Here is a 26694-nt window from a genome sequence, read left to right as displayed (position 1 = left end):
CAGTTGTGAGCCGTTTTGATTGTTACAAATCACATTGTGAACTTTGAAACCCGTTTTCGGGTTGTAAAAGTGTTTTTCCACTTTGCAGGTACAGTAATGCAATACGTTGACCGAAATAATCTTTTTCTTCTTTTGTCTGGTACGTGTTGACTCTAAAATAACATATTGTCCAAAATGAGCAGATACTTAGGCAACGACACGGGTATGACTAAAATACGAAAATATAGTTATTTTCGCGAAAATACCATTTTGACTAAGGTGCGAAAATAAGGTTATTTTTGTTGAAAATAAAGTTATTTTCGCGAAAATATGATTTTGATTAAAATCTGAAAAATAGGGTTGATTTTGGCGAAAATAGATTTAGTTGTTTGGTGTAATTTTTCGAGAAAATAAGATTTGATAAAAATCTACAAAAATAGTATTATACTGCATCAGTTTAATATACATGTCGGTTTTAAAATTATTAAACGAGCCAACAAAGTTATTTCAAGTTTGTATTCCCCAATAAACATGAAATTGTTAAAAACATCTTACTGTCTGACATCAATATTTGACAGAATAAAGCTAGATATCTAAACAACAGCAACATATGGGAGTAATTTTGCAAGAAAGTTTCATTTGCACGAAAAATACCAATGTTCCTGGCAATCATATTAATTTAAACATTATGATGAATATACAGTGTTGACACTCTTTACGCTCTGTTTAACCTTGTCAATAACAAGAATTTTACTTTCGTTTTTGCATAAATGATGTGCCTGATTTTGAACTGTAGTACTACATGTATTCATTATAATTTATAATTACAGTATATATCCACAGGGGTTTCTCTCGAATTTTTTTTTTCTTATATATAATATTTATCAGAATTTTTTTTTTTCAAGAGAAACCCCTGTGTATATAACCATTCTTTTATTAAAAGATGAATTAAAAGAGTTAGATATAGCTACTCCAGGGCTCAACAAATCTGAGGAGGACTAATAATATGAGTTTTTTGGAGGCAAGGGAGGAAAAAATGATTACTTAAAGAAAGAAGATTTTTTATAGGATTTTTTTTGTCTTGATGTTTAGCTTCTTAGAAAATCTAAATATGTTATAGTGAGAAATCACGAGACCTATTAAAATAAGAGGCTTGAAATCAATACTTGGGTTCATGTTACTGAATACAGTTTAAAACATTGCGACAGGTAAAAAATTGTTGCCGCCGGTACCTGTTTACCTTCCACAATGTCCTGTGATTTAAAAAAAGTTTTAGCGTTGTCTGATTGAATAATAGAGGATCAATGATATAGCAAACAATTATCTTTTGTGGAAAAAAAGTTGATTTGAAGTATTTTCATGGTGCTTATGCCAAGAAGCTTAAAAAGGCTGACAAACTGAAAAACCAGGCTAAAATAAAGGATATGAGTGTAACACACCAGTCAATTGTATCCTTAGCCCTCCCAAGTCCGGGGTATATAGCAGAGGAAATGGGCCTTGTTTTTACCTTCCAGGTGGCCCCGCAGTGCCGTGTGAATGTGCATTGCGGTTAGTACTGATTGCAGTGGTTTTGTTTTCGCACCGAAAATAGAGGGGGATGGACCTTTAATACCTAGGATGTCTCTGGGGTGCGGGGCCATTTGGCTGGGATTTTACCAGCAGTTTGTTCCTGTATGGCGGGGATTTTACCTGGTATAGGCTGGACTTAGTCCCTGCTATTTTCAGGAACTGGGGGTCGTGGTTACAATTGACTGGTGCATTAGCAAGAGGGATTGTTTTATAAACAGTGTCAGAAAGATCAACCTTGGCTAATAATTGACTAGGGGCCAAGCATTATATTTTTTAATGATTGCGGAGAATAGTGAATCAGCATTCATTAAGGGTACAAGGAACCAAAGGTTAGATGCTAATAAACTGGTAGTGGGGTTTAGAATGTCCAACCTTGACACTCTTTCACTGAGTGGCTTGTGTATTAAGGAATGCGTTCGGGCAAAAGGGGCATGTTATCATGTTATATTCGTAACATAAATTAACTGAAATGCTGTGTCATATAAATATTAACACTACAATAAACATGGGTATCTCCTCAAGTGATGCCAAATTGCAGCTGTAACAGATTTTGATACTTTTTAAAAGAGGACCACCTAAGAGGCGAATTATGTCACAGAATTGGAGAAAAAATGTAATTTTTTAAGTTGGGAATGTGGCCGAAATTCTGCACTGAAATCACTAGGAAAACAGCTCTTAAGGAGCTCACTTGCCAAATTAACAATGTCATAATACTTATGGTTCAGCACTATAAGCAGGATCATTTCTTCATTTAAATGCTCTTTCCTTTTTATACAAAGTTATCGAATAATCTGAATTAAAAGCTTAAGTACATTGTGTGCAATATGGGTCCTTCATGGACTTTTCACTTGGTTTTGTTTATCAGGGACCTTTTCTTTCAGGGCAGGGCATGGGAGCACTCCGTGATTTCCACAAGCTCACGAGTAATAGATTGAAATAGAAGCAACATTAACCAATTGGGCTGCCTTGACAGGTAATTTACCATTTTAATTTCTTATTTTTAGTAAATTGACTATTAACATGTAATGAGAGCTATTCTACTCACCCTTGCTTTGGGGTCGGTTAAGGTTTTGCCTGTAAGCTCACTTAGCAAATACTTCAATGTATTGCAATGAAACTTTTGACATGTATTCCCATCCATCCAACCTGAATTTACCAAGTAAGATGACTCTTTCTCCTACCTCCGATAAGTAGATCCAAACATTTTTCCATGCTGTAAACTCTTATCCTGCCCACAGGCAAAGATAAAACAAGTACCTGTATGAAACTCCTTTTTTATTTTCATCACACATTTACCTGTCTTATATGTTGTTGACCGTTGTCTGTAGCATCATGGAAACGTTGTATTGTGGCAAAATTTAAAACTAATTTACATAATTTTAATTACTTCCCGCATAACCATGACCACCAAAAAAAGAATTATCATATATATATATATATATATATATATATATATATACGCACACTATTTTCACTACACTCATAAAGAGTTCCAGCAAAAAAGTACAGTTTAACGAGTACTTTATTTTATTTATCTGAGGTGGGAGAAAAAGCAACATGGCCGAGCGTGAATGATATGTTCATCTCAACCTTTGCTCAGGGTGTTTTACAGAAACTCAGTAAACCTTGTTTCTGCAAAACACCCTAAGCTCAGATTGGGATGAACCTATCGTACACACTCAGCCATGGAAGGTACCTATGATCTTGCATGATATGCAAATTATCACCTTTTTTGAATTTGAAATGATGGTTAAGGTTTTGAATTTCAATTTTGTTAAACTGCTTGTGCCTTTTCAATTGAGAAAATAAGGCCTTAAATTAACTAGGTCTGTCAGTCAGTCAGTCAGTCAGTCCGTCACTACGTCCTACGTCACACTTCGTTTCCGCTCAATGACTATAGAACACTTAGACCAAGGAACTTCATACTTGGTATGCTAGTTGGTCATGACTAGTTGATTAATCCTATTGATTTTGAGATCAAAAGGTCAAAGGTCAAGGTTACCTTCAGGTAAAAATTGATATGTTGGCCGTGACCTTTAGCTTCAAAATGGTTTCTGCAAAATAACTAAAGAATGCTTGCACCCATGAACTTCATACTTGGTATGCTAGGTGGTCATGACTAGTAGATGACTCTTATTGATTTTGAGATCAGTAGGTCAAAGGTCAAGGTCACCATGACCTTGAGGTGAAGAAACAGTTTCTGCTCAATAACTAAAGAATACCCAGGAACTTTATACTTGTTATGCTAGTTGGTCATGACTAGTAGATAACTCCTATTGATTTTGCGAACAGTAGGTCAAAGGTCAAGGTCACTGTGACCTTGATGTAAGGAAAGGTTTCCGCTCAATAACTAAAAAACGCTTACACCCAGAAACTTCATACTTGGTATGCCAGTTAGTCATGACTAGGTGATGGCCCCTATTGATTTTGGGATCAGAAGGTCAAAGATCAAGGTCGCAATTCTGTGAGCTAAAAAACGGTATCTGCTCAATAGCTTAAGAATGCTTGCATCCTGGAACTTCATACCTGGAATGCCAGTTGATCATGACTAGTAGATGACCCCTATTGATTTTCAGGTCAGTAGGTCAAAGGTCAAGGGTACCTTGAGGTAAAATAAGTTTCGACTGATTTACTAAACACAAATTTTGCCCAGGAACTTCATACTTGGTTTGCTAGTTGGTCTTGATTATTAGGTGACCCTTATTGATTTTGAGGTCAGTAGGTCAAGGTCAAAGTGACCTTCAGGTAAAAAACAATTTGTTGGTCACCAGTCTGTACGTCACACTTCTTTCGGCTCAATAAATAATGAAAGCTTGGACCCAGGAACTTCATACTTGGACCCAGGAACTTCATACTTTGTATGTAGGTTGGTCATGACCTGTAGATGACCCCTATGTTTGTTCGTCTCCAGTCCAAAAGTACAAATTTCATGTCCATCATTGAATATTTCTCACCTATGACCACATAATGGGGGAGAAAAGCGCTTTTTTTTAGAAGGTCTTTTCAGAAGGTCTTGAGTTCGAATCCTGGCTTTGGTATACATTTTTAACCCAGTCATGTTAAATACATAAATAAGTACATATATTTTGTTTACAAAAGATGGCCTCTTAAACTAAAAAACTGACCTATTTATTAACCTAAAAATGTAGATATATTAAGAAATCAAGACGGTGCTTCTTGTCTGATGCTTTTACAACAATTAACAGAGTCAAGCATATTTTCATTTTTTTATGCCCCCGAAGGTGGGCATATTAAAATCGCACCGTCCGTCTGTCCGTCCGTCCTTCCTTCAGTCCGTGTGTCAGGCTCAATAACTCGTGTCTGGGCTGTAACTTTCCCTTGTATGGACAGATTTTAAAATAACTTGCCACATGTGTTCGGCATACCATGACGACGTGTCGCGTGCAAGACCCTTGTCCCTACCTCTTAGGTCAAGGTCATACTTAGTGTTTATTCACAATGGAATGCTGCATATAAGGACATAGAGTATAGGTTGTCGTGTCCGGACTGTTACTTTCTCTTGTATGGACAGATTTTAAAATAACTTGCCACATGTGTTCAACATACCAAGACGACGTGTCGCGTGCAAGAACCGTGTCCCTACCTCTTAGGTCAAGTTCGACATACCAAGACGATGTGTCACGTGCAAGACCCATGTTCCTACCTCTAAGGTGAAAGATACACTTAGTGTTTATTATGCCCCCCTTCGAAGAAGAGGGGTATATTGCTTTGCACAGGCATGTCGGTTTGTCGGTCGGTCGGTCTGTCGGTAGACCAAAGCTTGTCCGAGTGATAACTCAACAATTCCTGGACGTATGGTCATCAAACTTTACATGAAGGTTGGGCCTGACCAGTAGATGACCCCGATTGTTTTGGGGGGTCATCAGGCCAAAGGTCAAGGTCACAGTGACCTTGAATGGTAAAAGGTCGTCCGAGTGATAACTTGACAATGCCTGCACCCATGGCCCTCATACTTGACCTTGAGGTTGGGCCTGACCAGTAGCTGACCCCTATTGTTTTTGGGGCTAATCTGGTCAAAGGATAAGGTCACAGTGACCTTGAATGGTAAAAGATTGTCCAGTGATAACTCAACAATGCCTGCACCCATGGCCCTCATAATTAAATTGGAGGTTGGGCCTGACCAGTAGATGACCCCTATTGTTTTTGGGGGTCATCGGGCCAAAGGTCAAGGTCACAGTGACCTTGAATGGTAAAAGGTTGCCCAAATGATAATTCAACAATGCCTTCACCCATGGCCCTCATAATTGAATTGGAGGTTGGGCCTGACCAGTAGAAGACCCCTATTGTTTTTGGGGGTCATCGGGCCAAAGGTCAAGGTCATAGTCACCTTGAATGGTTAAAGGTTTTCCGTGTGATAACTTGACAATGCCTGCACCCATGGCCCTCAAACTTGACTTGGAATTGGGCCTGACCAGTACATGACCCCTTTTGTTTTTGGGGGTCATCTGGCCAAAGGTCAAGGTCACAGTCACCTTGAATGGTAAAAGGTTGTCCGAGTGATAACTCGACAATGCCTGCACCCATGGCCCTCAAACTTGACTTGGAAGTTAGGCCTGACCAGTAGCTGACCCCTATTGTTTTTTGGGCTCAATGGGTCAAAGGTCAAGGTCACAGTGACCTTAAATGGTAAAAGGTTGTCCGATTGATAACTCAACAATGTCTGCACCCATGGCCCTTAAACTTGACTTGGAGAATTGGCCTGACCAGGAGATGACCCCTATGGTTTTTGGGGGTCATCTGGCCAAAGGTCAAGGTCACAGTGACCCATGGCCCTCATAATTGAATTGGAGGTTGGGCCTGACCAGAACATTGTCCCTATTAATTTTAGGGTTCGTCAAAGGTCAAGGTCACAGTGACCTTAAATGATAAAAGGTTGTCCAAGTGATAACTCAACAATGCCTGCACCCATGGCCCTCAAACTTGACATGGAGGTTGGGCCTCCCAGTAGATGACCCCTATCGACTTTGGGGGTCATCAGGTCAAGGTCAATGTCACAGTAACCTTTTACGCAAAAAAGTTAACAAATTTCCCCCCTGATATCTCAACAATGCCTGAACCTATGATCATTAAACTTGACATGGATGTTAAGCCTGACCAGTAGATCACCCTTATTGATTTTAGGATTCAGAGAGCCAAAGGTCAAGGTCACAGTGATCTTGAATGATAAAAGGTTGACTGAGCGATAACTTAACAATGCCTGAACCCATGGCCTTCAAACTTGACTTGGAGTTGCATCTGACTTGTAGATGACCCCTATGATTTAAGGGGTCATCGGGTCAAAGGTCAAGGTCACAGTGACCTTGAACGAAAAAAACTTGTCTTGTGATAACTTGACGATGCCTGCACCCATGGCCCTCAAACTTGACATTTAGGTTTCTAGTGACCAGCTGATGACTCTGGATTTTGAGTTCATAGAGTCAAAGGTCATGACGGTCATAACACACTTTATCCTCACACTTTCATGGTCATAATCTTAAAGCAGCAACAAATCAGCTGTCATTTCGGTCCATGCATATTTCATTCAATTGTCCATATAATCCTGACAACATGGCGCTCAGGGGGGCATAATGTTTGACAAACATCTCTTGTTTACAATGGAATGCTGAATATAAGGACATAAGAATGTAAGTTGTCAAGTATGGGTGGTATTTTTTATGTTCAGAGGCAATTTAAAATAACTTGCCATATGTATTTGTTTGATCTTTAACTTTTCATGTACTGACCTTGTTCATAGGTCAATGTCACATTCGGCGGCATTCGTCACATACTGTGACAGCTCTTGTTTTGTCCTGAAGGCAAGTGATTTTTCATTCCATTATTCAACTTGACAATCCATATTTAATATAATAAAAAATGACATTTTGTTTTAGAATGTAATATTAAGCAGTCACAAAACAAGTATGGTGTCATAGTTTTTTTTGTCAAATACCATCATCTTTTGAAGAGCTCAATGCTCATCAGCCTGTCCGGACGGCATCACATTTACTTTTCAATCTTGTAAAAGGTTAGGCTTTGGTTTAACATGTGTAACTTGCAACATCAAACAAACACCAACAGATCCTTTCAGAGAAAAGCATGCTCGACCCTGAAGGGGTCCGCTGGTCTTTATATACAGTTTATTCTCAATCCATACAGAACCAAGGCTTTGCTAATTTGCATATTACCAACCAAGTTAACATACGTACTATGAACGTACTTCCGTCTATAATGGAATGTTAAAATATGAATGTACATCCGCCGCCTACAGCGGACCGTTACACTAATCCGCTGCCTACACAGGACCATTACATTACTTTCCCCTCTGAGAAAACTCGTCCCGAGTCTTGGTCTGGGAAACTCAGGGGTAAGGCAACTCCGTTCCGGCAGTTGTCAATATCCCACCACTGCCACCTTTTGTAACGTGCGATGTCACCAATAAACACCAACAGATCCCTTCAGAGAAAACCATGCTCGACCCTGAAGGGGTCTGCTGGTCTTCATATAACAGTTTATTCTCAATCCATACAGAACCCAGGCTTTGCTAATTTGCATATTATTACCAACCAAGTTAACATACTATGAACGTACTCCGTCTATAACGGAATGTTATACTATGAACGCACATCCGCTGTCTACAGCGGATCGTTACGCATACAAAAGCACCCTAACTGCGCTGCATGCTCGCACTTTGTTCTAAAGATATTGATAATAGACATTGTGAATTAAAAAGATTTAGTACTGGCCTAAATCATTACATTTTGAGTTGTTGTTTATATTAAAAAGAAAATGACCTTTTCATAAAAGTCTGAAGTTAGAAAGCGCAATGTCGATTGGGTAGAAGTATATTCAGAACCAATCAAGTATGCCTTTACAAACGTAGTACAGCTGCATTTGTTTCCCTTTGAAGTTTCCTTTTTTCGCAGAGGAAACTGTTTTACCCTCAGAGGAAACCCGCAAACATTAGCTTTATCCATTGGAGTGTGCAAGGAAAGGGTCTTACTTGATGAGTGTACTGTACCTAACTGATGGCTAGTTATGACATAAAAAGATATAATTAGATAGTATGATAATAAATCAATGTTTGATTGGAATCAGGTCAATTGTTTTGTTACCATTATTAAACATTCTGTCTTTTTTACTTTATTTTCAGGATGTTAAGGTCTTGTCGAGTCATATCAAGGATACAATACTGTGGTCAACCATCAACAAGCTGCTGTGATACAGATGGAAAGCTCAGGACGAACTCCGCCACTTAGCAGTCAAAAGTTCCCTGTTCAATATGGATATAACAACCTTGCAAAGAGAATTTCATTTGCTCTGGCTGTTGAGTTGTTGGATATAAGCACCCAAAATGACAATTTTAACATTAGCAAGGCTGAATTGAGCTGTCAGCCACAAACATTAGTTATTCTGTTTGGCTTTTATGGTGCACCATTAAAAGTCATTAAGAACTACAGCAATATGTATCATTCATATGGGTATGACGTTTTATACGTTAAAAGCAGTTTGAAGCATTTTTCTTGGCCAAAGAATTCTAAAGTTCTGGTAAAGTCGTTACTGCAGTACATCAAGAGCAATTGTCAGTCATATGGTGACATTGTAGTACATGCCTTTTCAATGGGAGCCTACAATTTCACTGTGCTTATGGGTGAGATGTATGATCAACCTACAGCTTATGGGGACATTCAGAGCAGGATAAGAGCTGTTGTGTATGATAGCTTGACTGTAGGAACACTAAAAGATATGGCTGTTGGAGTTGGAATGGGGGCATCTGAAAACTTTATTGTCAGAAAAACAATTCCAGCTTTGATGAACTTGTACTTCTGGTTGACTCACTCACACACTGTCACCTTCTATGACTATTACATCAGTTTGTTCAAGCAGAAGCCCCTGAATGTGCCAACCCTGGTGTTTTCATGCAAGAACGATCCTATATCAGACTACCAAGTGGTTGAGAAGATGGTGGATAGTTGGGGACGCACATTCAATTTTCCAATCACCCATCGGTGCTGGGAGACATCAAGACACGCGGCCCATTACCAGGTGCACAAGGAGGAGTACACACAGTATGTTGACAGGTTCCTATTCACGGTTCCTGGTTTGACACATCACATGAAGGTGAAGTCCAAAATTTAATGATTATTATCTACATGTACACATGTAGTTGGCCCAAATCTGTGTTGATGTATTATTTATTATGAAATGAAACTTGAGTTAAGGGTAGCACTTCATGAACTCACTGATTCAGTATATATATACATTTTTTTTAAATACAGTTGCTTTACCTCCAAAACATCTGGATGAAAAAGTATCATTTTATCAAAGGTTGACTATCACATATATATTATATATATAACATATATTTTTTTATTTAAATAGGCTATTTATTTTGTCAGTCTTACAACATGTATTTGAAATAATTATACAGCATACAAGAAACAAAAGCAGTCTCAACTATTTGTGCCTGCTGACTGTTGAAAGCAATGAAACCGTTACACCAATCTAGAAATCCTAAAACTAGAGTGTAATGCTTTATTCAGTGCCTAGGACCACAATATGTAATATTATGCCTACATAAAAAGGTTTTTCTACATGTCTTTAAAACTTGTCTAAGGACTGTTTGAGGATAATGTATTAAATTTATAATCATTGCAATAACTGTTATTTTGAAATTTTTGTTCTTAAGATGTGATTTTTTAAAGAAATTTACAAGGTGATTATAAATGTTGATTAAATTTATTTTATTTAAATCGCTACTAATGATATTGTTCTTTTTATTATTAAGTAATTATATAATTATATGCAAAGGAAGTTAACCCAATAGTTTCAGCGTGGGAAAGGGGTGGTAAATGGGTAATTGCATGAACTGTAAGTTATTATATGTTTCATTGGAATGTATGCGCAAGTCAAATGTAATCACGGACCCCCCCCCACCACAGTCCAGGGGTATAGCGGGGATAGCTGGGGAAATAGGCTTTGTTTTTACTGTCCTGGTGGCCCTTCAGTGCCGGGTGAATGTGGTGATTTTGTCTTCGCGACAGATATAGCCGGGAAAGGGCCTTACCTAGGGTCACTGGGGTGCGGGGGCATTCGGCGGGGATTTTACCATCAGTTTGTAACTGCAGGATGGGGATTTTACCCGGGATTGGCTGGACCGAAAGTCAAAGTCCCAACTTTCCCAGGACCTGGGGGGGAGGGGGCCGTGGTTACAATTGACTGGTGCATTAGTACATTTGTAAATTGTTTGTTCTTGTTTTCCTGTGGAACAATTTAATTACTAAATAGGCTTGTAATAATGATTATTGATTTTAAAAGTTGATGTCAAGTATGTCAAGTGTGGTATTTAAACAGCATGATGATATTTGGTGCTAATCAGTATACTTTCTTGTTGCAATGCCCTTTTTGTTGACATTTTAAGCCAGGTATAATATCATATTCAAACTTAAAACTAAAAAGAGCCTAAGTGGTGAAGTCGTCATGTCTTTCAGGGATAATCACAATAATACTGTGTCCCTTCTTCCAGATTGGTTTTAATTAAGCAGGCACACACAACCAAGTCAACACTTGAGGTTTCACTGTTTGCAGATACTGATGTTTTTTGTTATCACAAACTGTAATGGCAATGTCCCCTGCGAGATATTCCAGAAAAAGTCAAGTTCTTGAACTAGTTCATGAACAACAAATGGCCTGAAGAACTAAGTTTTAGAACTTCTAGTTCTGGAACCATTCTAGAACTAGTTCTTGAACATTTGACAAATGTTCAAGAACTCTAGTTCTAGAACAACAAATGGCCAGTTCTAGAACAGTTCTTGAAATAGTAGGTCTTGAGGCCATTTGTTGTTCAAGAACTAGTTCTTGAACATTTGTCCACAAGCACTTCAAGTTCTAGAACTGTTCTGGAACTGTTCATTTAGTTCTTGAAGAACTCCCAAGTTCTAAAACAGTTCCAGAACAACAAATTGCCTGAATTACCCCAGTAAAAATGTCAGTGAAATACCAGCGGTATGCTGGTGGTATACCAATGGTATTTCAGTGGTATACCAGCAGTAAACTTTTAGTGGAATACAACTAGAATCTGTGACATTAATTAGAAACAATATCCATATTACATGTTACAACATATTTACTTCCAGGCTTAATCAACAGCATTACAGAACAAAATCTTAAAGAACAAAAACATTTGAAATTAAAAAAAAACTAAGTAATGCAATTGAACACATATTAATTTATAAAACTAATTTATTAAATTTTAATAATGGTTTAAGAAGTTATAATGAAACAAGACTAATCATTAGAAAATATGACAGTTCTATGGTTTTGTCAGTAAGTCGTCCATTTATAACACTTCCACTTTTTATAACACAACACTGTTGTGAGTATATACACATTGCAAAATTATTACATCATTGTAGATGATGATGGTTCTTCTTTAGGGTTGATGTGTAAGTTTGTTATTTATTTAATCACAGCAACTTGCAAGAAAATTTTTAGCATCTAGTTCTAAAGTGTAAACAAGTCCTTCACTATACAGGAACGGTTTTTACTTCTGCATTAGTTAAGATAGAGTAACTCTTATTTTTGAATGAACAGTTTCCAAAATTGCATCTGTATCAATGTTGATGCCCACAGCAACTAACATGGAGTTGGTAGATGATTTTATTCTATACTGTGCACAGTGCAGTAATATGTATCGCCCATGTACTCCTTTTCTTTCTCAAATGGCAGTTGTCTTCCTCTATTTTAAGTCCGTTTTCCCTGAAAAATATATGACATTGAATTTAGATTTTAATAATAAGAAGCAAGTTAAAAATAAAGTCTTCTTTCCTTAAATAAGGCCAATTGTAAATTATTTGAACTCAAGATTATAGAATTGATGAGATTTTAAGTTGTTCACATTGTTTTACTTTGCAGTTGAAACAAAATTCACTAGTATTAATTGTAGGTACAGGGCGATTTACATAAGCCTCAAAGTAAAAGTAAACTATTTGCAATCTACTGTCAAGTCATATGACAGTTAACAGGCATTGTTCTCGTAGTAGAATGGCTATGTTTGAGAGAAATGGGTCCTCCCAGAAAACAACATAAATGTACGACTTTGTATTTACAGCTACACTCATTTCTGTCAAATATATATTTGGTTCCATTGAAATCCACTATGACGCTTTCATGACAAGAAAAAACTTCATAAATTTTAAAATTATCTTAACTCAAATCCTTACCAATAACTCTAGTGTCATAATTAAGTGAACACCTACAGAAATTGTACAGGACATGTTTGTGGGTTGGGGGTCTGTACGGTGTCCAAGTGATCAGGGGTCAGGCATACCAGAAATGGGGAAAATTAACATCCTCACTTGAACGGTCTGGTTGTGTATTACTTGTCTCCATTGAGTCTGAAATGGACAATTATTTCAGTGAATATCATAAATAATTATGAGTAACACATGGTACTTTACCCAATCACCCAAGAACATTAAAAGAATGCAGTCACAAATCATAAAGTCTAAACTGTCATATATTTTCGCGACTTCTTTAAATTGTCTCTTTTCCGATCAAATGAAAGTATTACACAAGTAAAACCATTTCAAAGCGATGAAACGAAATTGCAATAAGTGCTAATGATTTTTTTGTAAAAAAAAAAATAAATATTAAATTATAAGAATTAAAATTAATTAAAAGAAAATTCAAACTGACGATTGACATTCTCTTTCCAGAAATTACAGTTACTTGATGTCATTGAATAATTTTGTACATTAAGTAAGGAGTCAAAACCAATTTAGTTCAACAATAGTCTACAAGTGATAGGTAAAAACTCACCAGTTTGCCATCGTGGTCAAATAAACGACACAAAAAATGAAAGCTTCATCCATTATCGTCTGCAGAAGTGTACTTCCGGTTCAATTCAAAATGGCGGCTTATTGTTGTTATTCGGTTGTTTGTACACATTTTGTCAGTGATTAAGACAACTAATGAACTTTGAATTGCTCTAGAGGATAGAAATCACATAGATTAATGATCTTACCAGCTATCAGTTAATGTGTTACATTTTCAAGCTGTCTAATAGTGGAGATTAAAAACTACTGTTTGGTACATTGACGTCATGGCAAATCAAAGACTCCAGACATTTGCTTAAACAAAACGTAAGTCCATTGTGAAGTTTAAAAGTCATATAAACGACTATGAATGCCTACCCAGCAAACAAAAGACGTTGTACCGACGTTGTATAGACGTTGGACCCCGATGTTGGATTAACGTTGGATTTTGGTTGGATTTGTTTTTAAGACGTCTTTTTTCCGACGTCGTATAGACGTCGGGGTCCGACCATTTTCCTACCTAAATCCAACCCTTTTCCGACGTGAATCCAAACCTTTTCCAACTGAATCCAACCTTTCAACCTAAATCCAACCCTTTTCCAGCGTGAATCCAACCTTTTCCCAACCAAAATCCAACCCTTTTCCAATGTGAATCCAACCTAAATCCAACCATTTAATAATTAAATTCTTATTTTGGAATTTTACTGCAACTTGAATCGGAGAACATCCAGTTTTTATGCAAGATGAATTATGCAACCTGGTAGACAATGACTCGTAAAATAAAACAACAACAAGCTACGAAATCAATTTTATTATGCTTGCATGGTATTCGTTATTTAATAACACACATGATAAAACTTATACAATTTTTTAACATATCGTTTTGCAGACATTACAACAATATTGCATACAGTAAATTCTCTCTAAACCAGACACTCTGGATATATGAATATTGTCATGTGCTATAGCTCCATGTGGACAGAAAACGTCTGTATGTGTGCAAGCCTGCAATAATGCAGATATCACCTGCACTTACAGAAAATAGACATTGTTTGTTAAAAGTGTAGGGTTGGAGAGGTTTTGCATAAAAAGATAAACAATGGATGTCAGTATGTAGATGATCATCTTTTCCAACAATTATTTGACAAATGTTTCATGTGAACTGTTTGGCATAATTTCAACAAGGTAAGATCTAGATAAGATGCAAAGTATATATATATATATATATATATATATATATATATATATATATATATATATATATATATATATATATATATATATATATATATATATACACACATGTAGTAACTCCAGATCTGATGTGAACAAACGCGTCGGCACTCCTAGAAAAGTATGGATCAAAATGAATTCTAACATAACATAGGAATCCTAAACAAGAACAAAATTGGCTGCTTTTAACTCATTATCCCTATACTATATTTAGATTTTGACGATATTTCTCTATTTTTAGCATACTTAATATAATCTCAAAGTATTGCCTAATATCAATGTTTTTTAAAGACAGGAGAAATAGAGCATTTTCTCCTGAGGAGCAAATACTCTATTTCTCATAATGTCTTTAAATGGCAGCCACAATAGATGCGCAATTATGCGTCTCTAGATGAGTTAATGTACAATAAACATCAGTTCGACAAATGAAAACATAGTACAAAAACTAATGTCTTTGTTATGTAAGTATCGAAACGATAAATGCATGACCATTATTTGTTATCTGATTTTTAGTTTAGATGTTTTATTTAAACCAAAAAATTTAGAGCCAACTCAATTGCTAGCCACTCAATTCAATGCCTATATGCACCTGAACTCTGAACCATATCAATCAGATAATAAACAATCTTGAATCATTTATTGGTCCTTAAGTTACTTTCTTAATTCATTAAAGTATGGATATGAATGACAACATAGTGGAATAGGTGAAATTTGAAAAAAAAACATTGAAGTCCCACTGATCAAATCAATCAATTCTACACATTAATGCTGTTGCAAACAATGTCGTTCGCTTCAAATATTCACTTGTTTACAAATGCAACCAAGTTGCAAACAGTTTGATTCTCAGACAAGACATATTGTTTAAGTCATATCTTAGGCCACTCTTAAAAAATTATCTGTTTGCTATTGCCGGCCGACCCGCCGAAAATGCCCCGACTCAAAAGGTTTTTTTTTTTGCTAAAAAAATCGATTTTTTTTTTAATTTTAGCTTAAAAACAGTCTTTTCACAAATTAGCGGTCTTTTCGTTATTTATCGATCCGTATCGTCTACACGATTGCATATGTATATAATGACTGAATGCAAGCGTCTACTTCACCACATGCATAGCAACCTCAAACATGGCGGCATCCAGGGCTGTCGGAAAATGGAAGCATGAGTCTTCGGGAGAAATAACATTCTGCTGCAATATAAGTGTAAATTATGTAAACCAACCAGAGAAAAGAAACATATTGAAGAATAGAATCTATTCATTTAACTGTTCTAATTCTTGGAACGATCTGCTAGCAGATTTATTAAGCGAAACTGATATACTTGTTGAAAAAACTGATAACGACAGATGATAGCGAGATCAGCACTTTTTAAAAAAAAAAATACTGTAACATGCCAAAATTATACATTTTTGTAAAGCTTATGGGCTATACATTACAGAAATAATAACCTTTGTTTGATTTAAAGCTTCTTTTTTTTTCCAAAAATTTTCAAAATTATGTTTTTCATTTCTTTATCTGCCGATTTTTGCCATTTTTACTACAAGTGGCAAATGGGTCATTTTAAATATAATTTTTACCTAGTTTTAGCTAGGTTAATCTTGCAATTATACTTTAAACACAAAGGAACCTTTCAGTGAAATTATTGCAAAATTAGCAAAGCAGTTCCGGGTTACATTGTTGGACCAAAAATGTTCACCAAATGACATCAACATACAAAATCGTACGATCACCGACTACTTGACTCCTATTGAGAAGTTCAAGCTCATGTGAGGTAAAACAATGGTAAATAAATGCACAATCTTTGTATTTATTTATTTACCACTCTACACAATCAATTTCAGTTCCCCACTTTTAAGATCATCCAGAAGTCTATAGGAGTAGATGGCTTGGTCCCCACTGTACTTGACGTTAAACCATGACGGAAAGCCAGGGGCCTGAAATGGTTTAAGGTTGTAGTAATATTAACTGATTAAAATATCAAGTTGAGTATGCTTTGGTGAATAAATGTAATCAAAGTAAGTAATTAGTCAATTACTTAAAAAAAACATTTGTACATTAATTTCATTGTCCATTAAAATACATAACATAATTATATTTTAAGTACTGTATCTACATGAAGTCAAGACCAAATAATAAATGATGGTGTCAATATCATGATGTGTTAGTGTATTATAGCAAAATATAATAAAAAGCAACACAGATCATGCAAGAACCAGTGATGATCCCTGCGAAATGACCTTGCCAATGTACCATGTTCTTTCACCATCTGTCATGAAGGCATGATCTATCTTCCTGCCTACTAGAACCTGCTCATCGGGATTAGCAACAACATCTACCTCATATGCCTTTCTGACAAGTTTCTTGACATTTAGTGTCAGTTCCTCCACAGACAATGGCACATTTTTGTTATCAACCTTTTTAGACATCCTGTACACAGATTTGTCCTCACATTTCTATTCAAATACAGTTTTTCTGAAGTTTAACTGGGCCTTGAGGGCACTGACCTGTTCAGTCTTTGTTTTTATCCGAGATAAACTAGAATCCACCTCTTGTTCCGTTTGCCACAACCCCCAAAGCTGGACATTGTCAGTTATATCTTCCCTTTTCTTTATTCTGTTTTGCTCCGCTTGCTCTGCCTTTTCTCTCTTTTCCGCAAGTATTCTCCTGCGTTCAGTTTCTATTTGGGCGTTTCTCTGTTTGAAAGCTCTCCTCAAATGTTTTACATCTTTTCTGGCTTTGTTCAGAATAACTTCCTTTTCTTTTTATTAGGCTTTTCTCGCAGCAACCTATCCATGTGCCCAAATATAGTTTCCGAAAACTTATTGTGTTTTGGTGCGCTGCGCGTCTTGTCCTCAACAGCTCCTGGTGCATTAAACCACAAACCCTCTGGCAAAAAGTCTTTAAATAGCCTTTTACAAAGTTCACACAGTGCAGGTACTATTATCATTAATATGATCTGTACTTGTCCATCATATTCCCATTCATTGAACAATGCTATAGAGATCTTTGATGTTTGCAGTTTCTCTCTGTTAGCGAAGGACAAAAGATATGTACCGTTCATGAAACTTGCTATGTTTTGCGGCAGTTCCTCCAGATACTTTACTAGCTCTTGGTAGAGAGTTTGAGCCTCAATTATGTGAATGTTCTCACTTTCTATCACACACCATAGAGGGACTGTTACAAGTTCACTAATCAATCCAAGGACTTTGCACCCAGCCACATACTCTGGGATTTTATGTCATGGTGAACAGATGCTAGCAACCTATTTGAATGTTCAATACTTAGATATGACTGCAACTTATCTTTCAAGAAGAACAGTGCTGCCGCATTTCGAAATAGTATGTTAAAACGATTCCCTCGGAACCGTTCCAGGGGTACACCTCGAAAGCCATTTTCACGTAAGAAATCTTTGGAGTATGTCTGGAAAGTGAGATACTGACCATTCTTTTCATCGCCTCCTTTGGAAAATGCCTTGCATGCTGTCCGCACCAAACGAACTGTTCCTGGTTCCGCGCTGTTCTTGAAAGTTGGATCTAGAATTGGGGCTTCTCTACCAGCATTAAGCAGAGATAAAAAAAAACATATATTGAGGTCAGATATGACAGGCACCAATTTATGTAACACCTGTTGATAAAGTCAAACTTACTACAGGCTTGATGACTTCTAACTCATCCACTCGTCTGCGTTTTGCTTGGAACACTGGACTGGGCTGAAATTTATTTTATATGCTATTCATGTTTAATATTAAAGCACAAATGAACAAAATAAAATATAATAAAAATTGTAGTTAAATTGTAGTTAAGTGTAAATTTAATTTTCTTATATAAAAGAAATTGTAATTTACAAGACAATGTTTAATGGTTACACAAATTTAATGATAAATAGCTTTTTATTTAAAAGCTGAAAAATGGTGATTGTAACTATGCTTACTACATAATCATCATCAGAAGAAGTCCATTGACTTGGTGGCTGGGTTGAGCGCTGCGATGGGGGCGTTTCACTGAAAACCTCTGGAGACTGTGTCAAGTGTTGTGACGAAAGCAAATCAATGAAACCCACTGGAGACTGTGTCGAGTGTTGTGACGAAAGCAAATCAATGAAACCCACTGGAGACTGTGTCGAGCGTTGTGACGAAAGCAAATCAATGAAACTCACTGGAGACTGTGTCGGGCCTTGTGATGAAACCGTATAACTGGAAACCTCTGGAGACTGTGTCGAGTGGTGTGACCAATGAGTATCACCAGAAACCTCTGGAGACTGTGTCGAGCGTTGTGAGAGAGGTGTGTCCGCAAAAAGGTCTCTATCACTGTCGTAGGCACTCATCAGCCTAAAACAACAATATTTTTTCCATTATAGTGTTCCAGAATATCAATTAATTGTGAAATGGTACAGTTGCAGACTTCACACGAAGGTGATTTAGTTTCTTTCTAAATATGACCAAATAAAAATTTGCCACTGATATGGTCACCAGCCTGGTGCATTCTAACATGATTGGGGAAAAACCCATATTTCTAAATCAATTTTCTTAAAAATATCCAAATAATTCAGATATAGTGCCATGTTATGCTAATGAAGAGCACAACTTCTGTAGTGATTAACAAAGAGTATCAGCTCAGTTTACCACAGAGCGTGATAGGTTTAAATGACGGGCAAATTTTGTTTAAACTATCATCTTGTCAATGTCAATGTGAAAATTATTGAAAATGCTCCAAAGATGGCAGTTATGGGGAGTATATGAATTGTGGATGCCGCCAGTCCGCCCAATGTCAACTACATATCCCAATATAAAAATTGAGATTTTCAGTTGAAAAATCTAGTAAAATATAACATAGGTACAAAATCAATTTTGAAATCCACTGGCAGTCAGCCTGAGTTTCGAAAGAAAAATAATACAAAATAAAAAAAAAATGAAAATGTCAATCCTTTTTACAATAAAAAGCATCAACACAGGACACTGTAATCTAGAATAATAATTTATCCCTTTATAACACATTTGATCAAATTATATGACTAATAATCTATAATATAACGACAATTTGGCACAAAAAATTCAGATTGGAGTTTAATGGTGGGTGGGGTAAAACTGACAGACGATGTACTCGCTAATTATCGAACTAAATAATGTTTCCAAAAGCTAAAACACAGGGGATTAGGATAAAAATAATTAGACTGTTTGTTAACTTACAAATATGTAGCCTTTTCCCGCAGAATTGGCGTCGGATTGGAAAAAAATCACGATATTTTGTTTCACCGCACGGCACCGGAAGTCAGGAGGAAGAGTCGAAAAAGGAGGCAACTCTTGGTCGCCCGCGAAAACGGACGAGGCTCTGTGAGGGGTAGTTATTTTAGGCGGCTCGAATCATGTCTTTTCATCATCCGATTTTCTTGGGAAAGGCTTAAAAATCAAGATAAATAACCAATCTTTGCAATGGAATGTGAAGATTGCTGAAGCACCGGGCCATTTTTTGGTTAAGAATGCGTCAAAAAATGTCATTTTTTAAACTCGTTTTTATACATCAAAATTAATTATTTACATAATTTTCAACCCATGAGGGGCCTCAATGATGCTTCTAGACTGGTTTACAACAATTATTGTCACGAAATTGGCATTTGATTAGCTGATACAGTCGGGGAAATCCCAACATGTGCAATGTCTAAAAATAGCGAAGTCCGCATAAATATTGAAAAATGTCGGCACAGTCAACATTTTTAAGGTTGAATTTCTTGTTTAAAACATTAAAGTTTGCACAAAGGGCTGCATGGTTAGTGTCAAAAAGACATTTATTTAGTCAATGGAGATGAAACAAAAGTGTTTTATTCAGTTTTAGTATTTTTTTTTAATATACAATGCATGGTGACAGACATGTTTTGGGCATACGCAGAAAGCTCTGACCTCGCTACAGATGATGACAGACCCTCTGCGAAAAAATACGACAATTGCAGCTGTTGCAGAGGAAGTCCAGGTTAATGCTCCTCATTCAAATTCTTAAGTAAATCTTAGCAATTTATAAAACAGTATGTATTTACGGCACATTATGCCTCAGAAATGAATACATTTTAACTTCTTTAGAAAGGGCAATCATAAAATTACACCAAAATTATGCTTTTGAGAAATAAAAATATAGGCATTTCTTGGGAATAATGGGCCTTTAAAGATTTGTAACATGAATCTTGTTAATTGATGATCAAGCTGTTTTGAAGTAATTCTTTATAAACAGGAAATGAAATATAGCATGCAATTTAGATTTTCCTTGGCTTAAATGGTAGTTTAGGCCTTTAATAGTATAAGCATGCCAACAGCTGTTTGATCAAATTCATAATGTTTACAGGGGGTGAAGAACAGCGCTCTTGTTGCCCAGAATGTGAGGCGAACAATTGATTGTTCAGAATGTGACAAACCTAGGTGTGTGTATTCCAAAAAGTCGCTCACTCTCAGAGATAGTCGATCATTAGGGCGCCTGTTGGAGAAATATGATTATACACGTGGCTCGTTGATAACACCTGAAGGTTAGTCTGATCAGATTTTAATTGTAATACTTTTGTTCATGTCAATAATTTATAAAAATAATCGGACAACAGCAATTACCCTACTTATCCTTTGGTTGAGCTATATAAGCTTCAAGTACTATATGCATTACATGCTGTGATGCAGTATGGTCAGAATTACTGCAGCTTTATCTAGATATTTAAACAAACAAGTTTAATTTAATTTGTGATTTACACAAATTTATTACTCTGATAACATTGATAATTTTCATCTTAATATATAAGAATGTAATTATGTCTCCCCCTCTCTGGGGGAGACATATTGTTTTTGCCCTGTCCGTCAGTCCGGTAGTCCGTCAGTCCGTCAGTCCGTCCGTACGTCACACTTCGTTTCCGATCGATAACTGGAAAACCGCATGACCTAGGATCACCAAACTTGGTAGGGAGGTTGGTCATGAGGTGTAGAAGATCCCTATTGTTTTTGGGGTCACTAGGTCAAAGGTCAAGGTCGCGGCGACCCCCAATGTAAAAAACATTTCCGCTCAATATCTTGACAATGGTTTGACCTAGGTTCACCAAACTTGGTAGGGAGGTTGGTCATGAGGTGTAGAAGATCCCTATTGTTTTTGGGGTCACTAGGTCAAAGGTCAAGGTCGCGGCGACCCCCAATGTAAAAAACATTTCCGCTCAATATCTTGACAATGGTTTGACCTAGGTTCACCAAACTTGGTAGGGAGGTTGGTCATGAGGTGTCGAAGATCCCTATTGTTTTTGGGGTCACTAGGTCAAAGGTCAAGGTCGCGGCGACCCCCAATGTAAAAAACATTTCCGCTCAATATCTTGACAATGGTTTGACCTAGGTTCACCAAACTTGGTAGGGAGGTTGGTCGTGAGGTGTAGAAGATCCCTATTGTTTTTGGGGTCACTAGGTCAAAGGTCAAGGTCGCGGCGACCCCCAATGTAAAAAACATTTCCGCTCAATATCTTGAGAATGGTTTGACCTAGGTTCACCAAACTTGGTAAGGAGGTTGGACGTGAGGTGTAGAGGATCCCTATTGTTTTTGGGGTCACTAGGTCAAAGGTCAAGGTCGCGGCGACCCCCAATGTAAAAAACATTTCCGCTCAATATCTTGAGAATGGTTTGACCTAGGTTCACCAAACTTGGTAGGGAGGTTGGACGTGAGGTGTAGAGGATCCCTATTGTTTTTGGGGTCACTAGGTCAAAGGTCAAGGTCGCGGCGACCCCCAATATAAAAAACATTTCCGCTCAAAATCTTGAGAACGGTTTGATCTAGGTTCACCAAACTTGGTAGGGAGGTTGGTCATGAGGTGTTGAAGATCCCTATTGTTTTTGGGGTCACTAGGTCAAAGGTCAAGGTCGCGGCGACCCCCAATGTAAAAAACATTTCCGCTCAATATCTTGAGAATGGTTTGACCTAGGTTCACCAAACTTGGTAGGGAGGTTGATCATGAGGTTTAGAAAACTCCTATATTTTGGGGGGTCACAAGGTCAAAGGTCAACGTCGCTGTGACCTCTAATGTAAAAAAATATTTCCGTGCAATATCAGGAGAATGCTTTGATCTAGTTCTTATATTGCAGCATCCACAATGAAATATAACTTTTAGCAATTTCATATTTATAAAAGCTTAAAATGTTTAATACGTCTGACAATGTTGTTTTTCATGCGATGCACTTCATGGTACAGTGTTTGTACGCCTGCAGCTATCCTGCATCAGTCCAATAGAGTTCGCATACTATGCCTCTTCTAGTACAACAAAGAAAGACATATGCTGTCATTGTGCTGCCGATAATTCTGAAAGAGATGCAGACTTACTAACCAAATTTCGTGTTGTTCTTCCAATCTGTAATGCCTGCAGAAATGATGGAAAAGAACGTTAAAAAGGATGCCAATCAAATAGAGAGCTTATAGTGACAAAATAATGTGCAAATTGAAACATTTAACAAATGTTTGCGAGTACTATTAAAGTTTGATACTGTCATGTGACACTGATAGGGAGCTATCTTAACAACTCAGTACAAACAGTTACAAATACATGTTCCTAGTTACAAATATATGTTCCTACTACTAAGTCACAAGATTATGTTATAAAAGTCTAGTCTCAGATGTTTATTTTGTGGTGAAAGTTTTAGATTACTAGTCACAAGATTATGTTATAAAGTCTAGTCTCAGATGTTTATTTTGTCTCAAGTCTGAGTTCACACTCAAGACTCAAAATTGCAAATCTCCATTTCAATGCAACTTTCCTTCTAGAAAAGCATTTATAGTGATCTATGCTGAACTATGTTACTATTTGATTGTAAGACTATTATTTACATATATGTTTTTATAAAAGAAATGGAATATTTTAATACGATTTTTTTGATCCTTCATAAAAAATAGTCTAGACTTGGACTTGAGACTGTTTGTAAACATGGCCCTGGTCTTTCTCAGCAAGATAGTTAGTTAAATTTCAACTTTTATTTCCAATGTATCCTAAACATATTGAAATAATTTTTTTTGGCAAATGTCACTGTGCGGAATGGAAGTGCACCTTGCTGTGGTTGCTATTCATTCTGGTCTGTGTTTTGCCTCGCCATCCTCAGCGCCCTCTTCCCTTTCATTTCTTCCTTGTCCCTGTCAGAAAAACAACAATGCTGTTATTGACTACCAGATGACAAAGATAAATGTTGCTAGTTGCTAAGGATGTCAAATGTTGGTAATTAAGTCACTGGTGACATAATGATGCTAAAGGTTGCTAATGAAGAAACTGCTTGCTATATGAACTCCCTGGAAGCTAGTATTTTCCTATAACTATTTTATACAGACAAGTAACCACCACCCTGAACATACTTGGAAGAGGTCCACTAGACAAACTACATACTGAATATCTATGCTCTAGACCTTGCAATTTTAAAGTGATCCTTAGTCAGTTTTGACCTTGGGTCATGAGTTGAACAAACTTGGTAGAGGTCCTCCAGGCAATGCCACACAAAATATCTAAGCCCTAGACGTTGCTGTTTACTAAAATATTTTTAAATGTTTTCTTATGCCAATAGTTTAATATTTTCCTATTTGTTGCTGTAGAAACTATAGTTCTGCATTGAAGGAATATAATTCTTTGACCAAATTTGATAGAGCTTCATGCAAGGAAAATTCTTGCCAAGTTTCATCAACATTCAATTTGGCCTAGTGGTTTCAGAGGAAATGTTGTTTGAAGCAAATTGTTGACGACACATGACGATAGACACAGATTGATCCTACAAGCTCACCTTGAACTCTTTGTGCTCAGGTGAACTAAAAATATGGTCCCAATGATAGTGATGAAAATAAATATCCAAAACAATACTATTCACTGCATCAACATTAGGAACTTATTGGTTTAACTGATATCCATGCAGTTTTGGACGAGATGACCTCCGCCGAAATAATATCCCCTCCGTCTTTTTCAACGGGGAGATAATTAAGGGCCGTCCCCTGCGAAAATGACCATGGCCAACCATGATTAACCATGGTTATATGACCATGGTCAACCATGGTCTTAACAATTACAACAATTGGCACCATGGTAAAAAACCATGGTCAGTGTAACCCATGGTTGACCAGTCTGTTCAACCATGGTTGACCATGGTCTGTAAAAAAACATGGCCTGTGTAAACCATGGTTGACCATGGTCTGTTCAACCATGGTATTTTCTACCATGGTCTGTTCAAACCATGGTTGACCATGGTCTGTTCAAACCATGGTTGGAAATGGTTAACCATAGACGACTTTGGTTAACGAGGCATAAAACCATTGCCGACGTTTAGAACAGATCCAACCACGCTTAAACGTGGTCAAAGAGCATGGTTTAACCATAGTTAATAAATTTAGTAGAAAAGTACATGTGTTTAATGAAGAACTAAATTTGTTTGAATTAAAAGGAAAAAGACGAGGAGTCATAAGAAACTTCCTTCAAATATAAGCTGAAAGTGTAATTAATACTTTACTTCATAGATACACATATTGATGCCCCTGGAGCAGATGCTTATTAAAACAGTGAAACAAAAATCTTTAACATGCTATATAAACCAAGCAGAGTAAACCCTGATCAGAGAGCTCCAACAAACGGTTTTGGTATACAAATACTTTAATAACACACTGTTGAAAGAAGAGCTTCAGCTTGATATGATAAACTTTGCAAACCCTGATTAGGAGGTTCTTGAAGGAGTCCTGTGATCTTGGTATACACGGTTTGCCAAGGACATATATACATGGTGCCCTCAGTGTAAGGGTTTAATTCTAGAAACATTTTTCAGGCTACAATAACTACCAAAAGGAACGCAACGTGAGGTGTTTATTTCATTAAAATACACCCCTTTTTACACAACAATTTTTGGCCTTAGTAGTCTTTGGTATCTATACTGCGCCAAATTGCCAACGCAACAGGGTTTTTATTTCAATAAGATAGAACGATTAAAATATTTGAAATTTCGTACATTTAATATGTACCTTAATATTGATTAAAATTTATAACTTTCACTTAAATCCGGAATACCGGATACCAGCACCGGATTGCACGTGCAAAGTGGGATTTGGCCACCGCACGCGGAAGTGGCTGAACATGTTGTTAATCAAAGTTGTGTGTGTCTTTCGTTAGTGAAAGGCAAGTTGGCTAAAAGGTCAGAATTATAAATTCTAACCATAATTCCCATATTCGCTGTTAAAACAAGGTGGCGAGCATCCGGTTTAATGCAGAATTAGTCGCCACAAAAGAACACCATGCATTGTTATTAATGACAATTTGCACGCCCAATAGTATAAAAACACCATATGTTGCCTCATATTGAAGCATGACCTGATCTGGTCATTATTTAGCAAAAAAATACAAAAGCCCATACGGCACACGCAATAATGCATTTCCTGTTTCATCGAGAGTTTAACTTTAGTACACTATATCTCTAATTTTAGAAGTTTTTCGGTCAAAATATGCATATTCGCGGTTGAATCGCATTAAATGACGGGCACTTTATTTGGTCTTTATTTGGAAACGATCTATCAAGTAGAAAGAAAGTTATTGACAATTAACGTTCTTGAGGTGGCGCTGTTGTTTCCCCAGGCGAAATAAATAAGACCACGTGACTGCACACCCTGTCAGTCTAGATTTAACCAAATGTGAGCAAAGAAATTGGGTATAAAGCCCGTTGTTGCGTTGGGAATTTGGTTCAGTATATTTCAGGTGAGTTTGAGATGGTCGTTACATTTTTTTTAAATTTCTTCTGGACTGACTGAATTTTTAATGTTATGTCGGATTTTGATGCGGAAGGAATTTTTTTCTTTAATACGGTCATCATTATGTCAAACAATCTTGCATCAAACTTTGGCTTAGGGAACGTTTTCGAATTAGGCCTCTGCCCTCTTATCTGGACAGGAGAATGGGGGAATGATGTGTACACCTCCAGTGCGATGTGGTAAAAGTAAAAGCAGATAGGTATGGAAAATACTTTAATAAATAAGACGTTTGATTTAAATAATTCTCCGAAAAGGATTGACCGTTTCAAGAAAATAATGGTTGACAAAAATAATTGTTTGATTCATGTAGGTTATTAAGTATATTGATAATATATTCATAACCTTAAAATATT

General features: G+C 36.8%; 2 protein-coding genes across 2 annotated transcripts; both read left to right on the top strand.

Annotated features, from left to right (window-relative positions):
• Window positions 1–9: 9 nt before the first annotated feature.
• LOC128226928 (uncharacterized) lies at window positions 10–14518 on the top strand. Its single transcript, XM_052937042.1, has 3 exons — window positions 10–88; window positions 2430–2521; window positions 8699–14518. Exon 3 carries the CDS (start codon window positions 8773–8775, stop codon window positions 9682–9684), a length of 912 nt encoding a protein of 303 aa, XP_052793002.1. The 5' UTR covers window positions 10–88; window positions 2430–2521; window positions 8699–8772; the 3' UTR covers window positions 9685–14518.
• Window positions 14519–20491: 5973 nt separating this feature from the next.
• On the top strand, window positions 20492–23042 carry LOC128226332 (uncharacterized). Its single transcript, XM_052936215.1, has 3 exons — window positions 20492–20548; window positions 20915–21092; window positions 22757–23042. The coding sequence occupies exons 1-3, from the start codon at window positions 20492–20494 to the stop codon at window positions 22969–22971; spliced, it is 450 nt and encodes a 149-aa protein (XP_052792175.1). The 3' UTR covers window positions 22972–23042.
• The last annotated feature ends 3652 nt before the right edge of the window (window positions 23043–26694 follow it).

The sequence above is a fragment of the Mya arenaria genome, chromosome 3, assembly GCF_026914265.1.
Source record: "Mya arenaria isolate MELC-2E11 chromosome 3, ASM2691426v1".
Lineage (NCBI taxonomy): Eukaryota > Metazoa > Mollusca > Bivalvia > Myida > Myidae > Mya > Mya arenaria.
This window is presented reverse-complemented; position numbering and strand designations above follow the sequence as displayed.

Excerpts from the sequence above, each read along its gene's own strand:
- LOC128226332 (XM_052936215.1), top strand. The coding sequence starts at position 20,492 with ATGACAGACCCTCTGCGAAAAAATACGACAATTGCAGCTGTTGCAGAG. Across the intron at positions 20,549-20,914 it reads CTGTTGCAGAGGAAGTCCAG|GGGGTGAAGAACAGCGCTCT; the intron begins GTTAATGCTCCT and ends TAATGTTTACAG. Across the intron at positions 21,093-22,756 it reads CTCGTTGATAACACCTGAAG|GCGATGCACTTCATGGTACA; the intron begins GTTAGTCTGATC and ends GTTGTTTTTCAT.
- LOC128226928 (XM_052937042.1), top strand. The coding sequence starts at position 8,773 with ATGGAAAGCTCAGGACGAACTCCGCCACTTAGCAGTCAAAAGTTCCCT.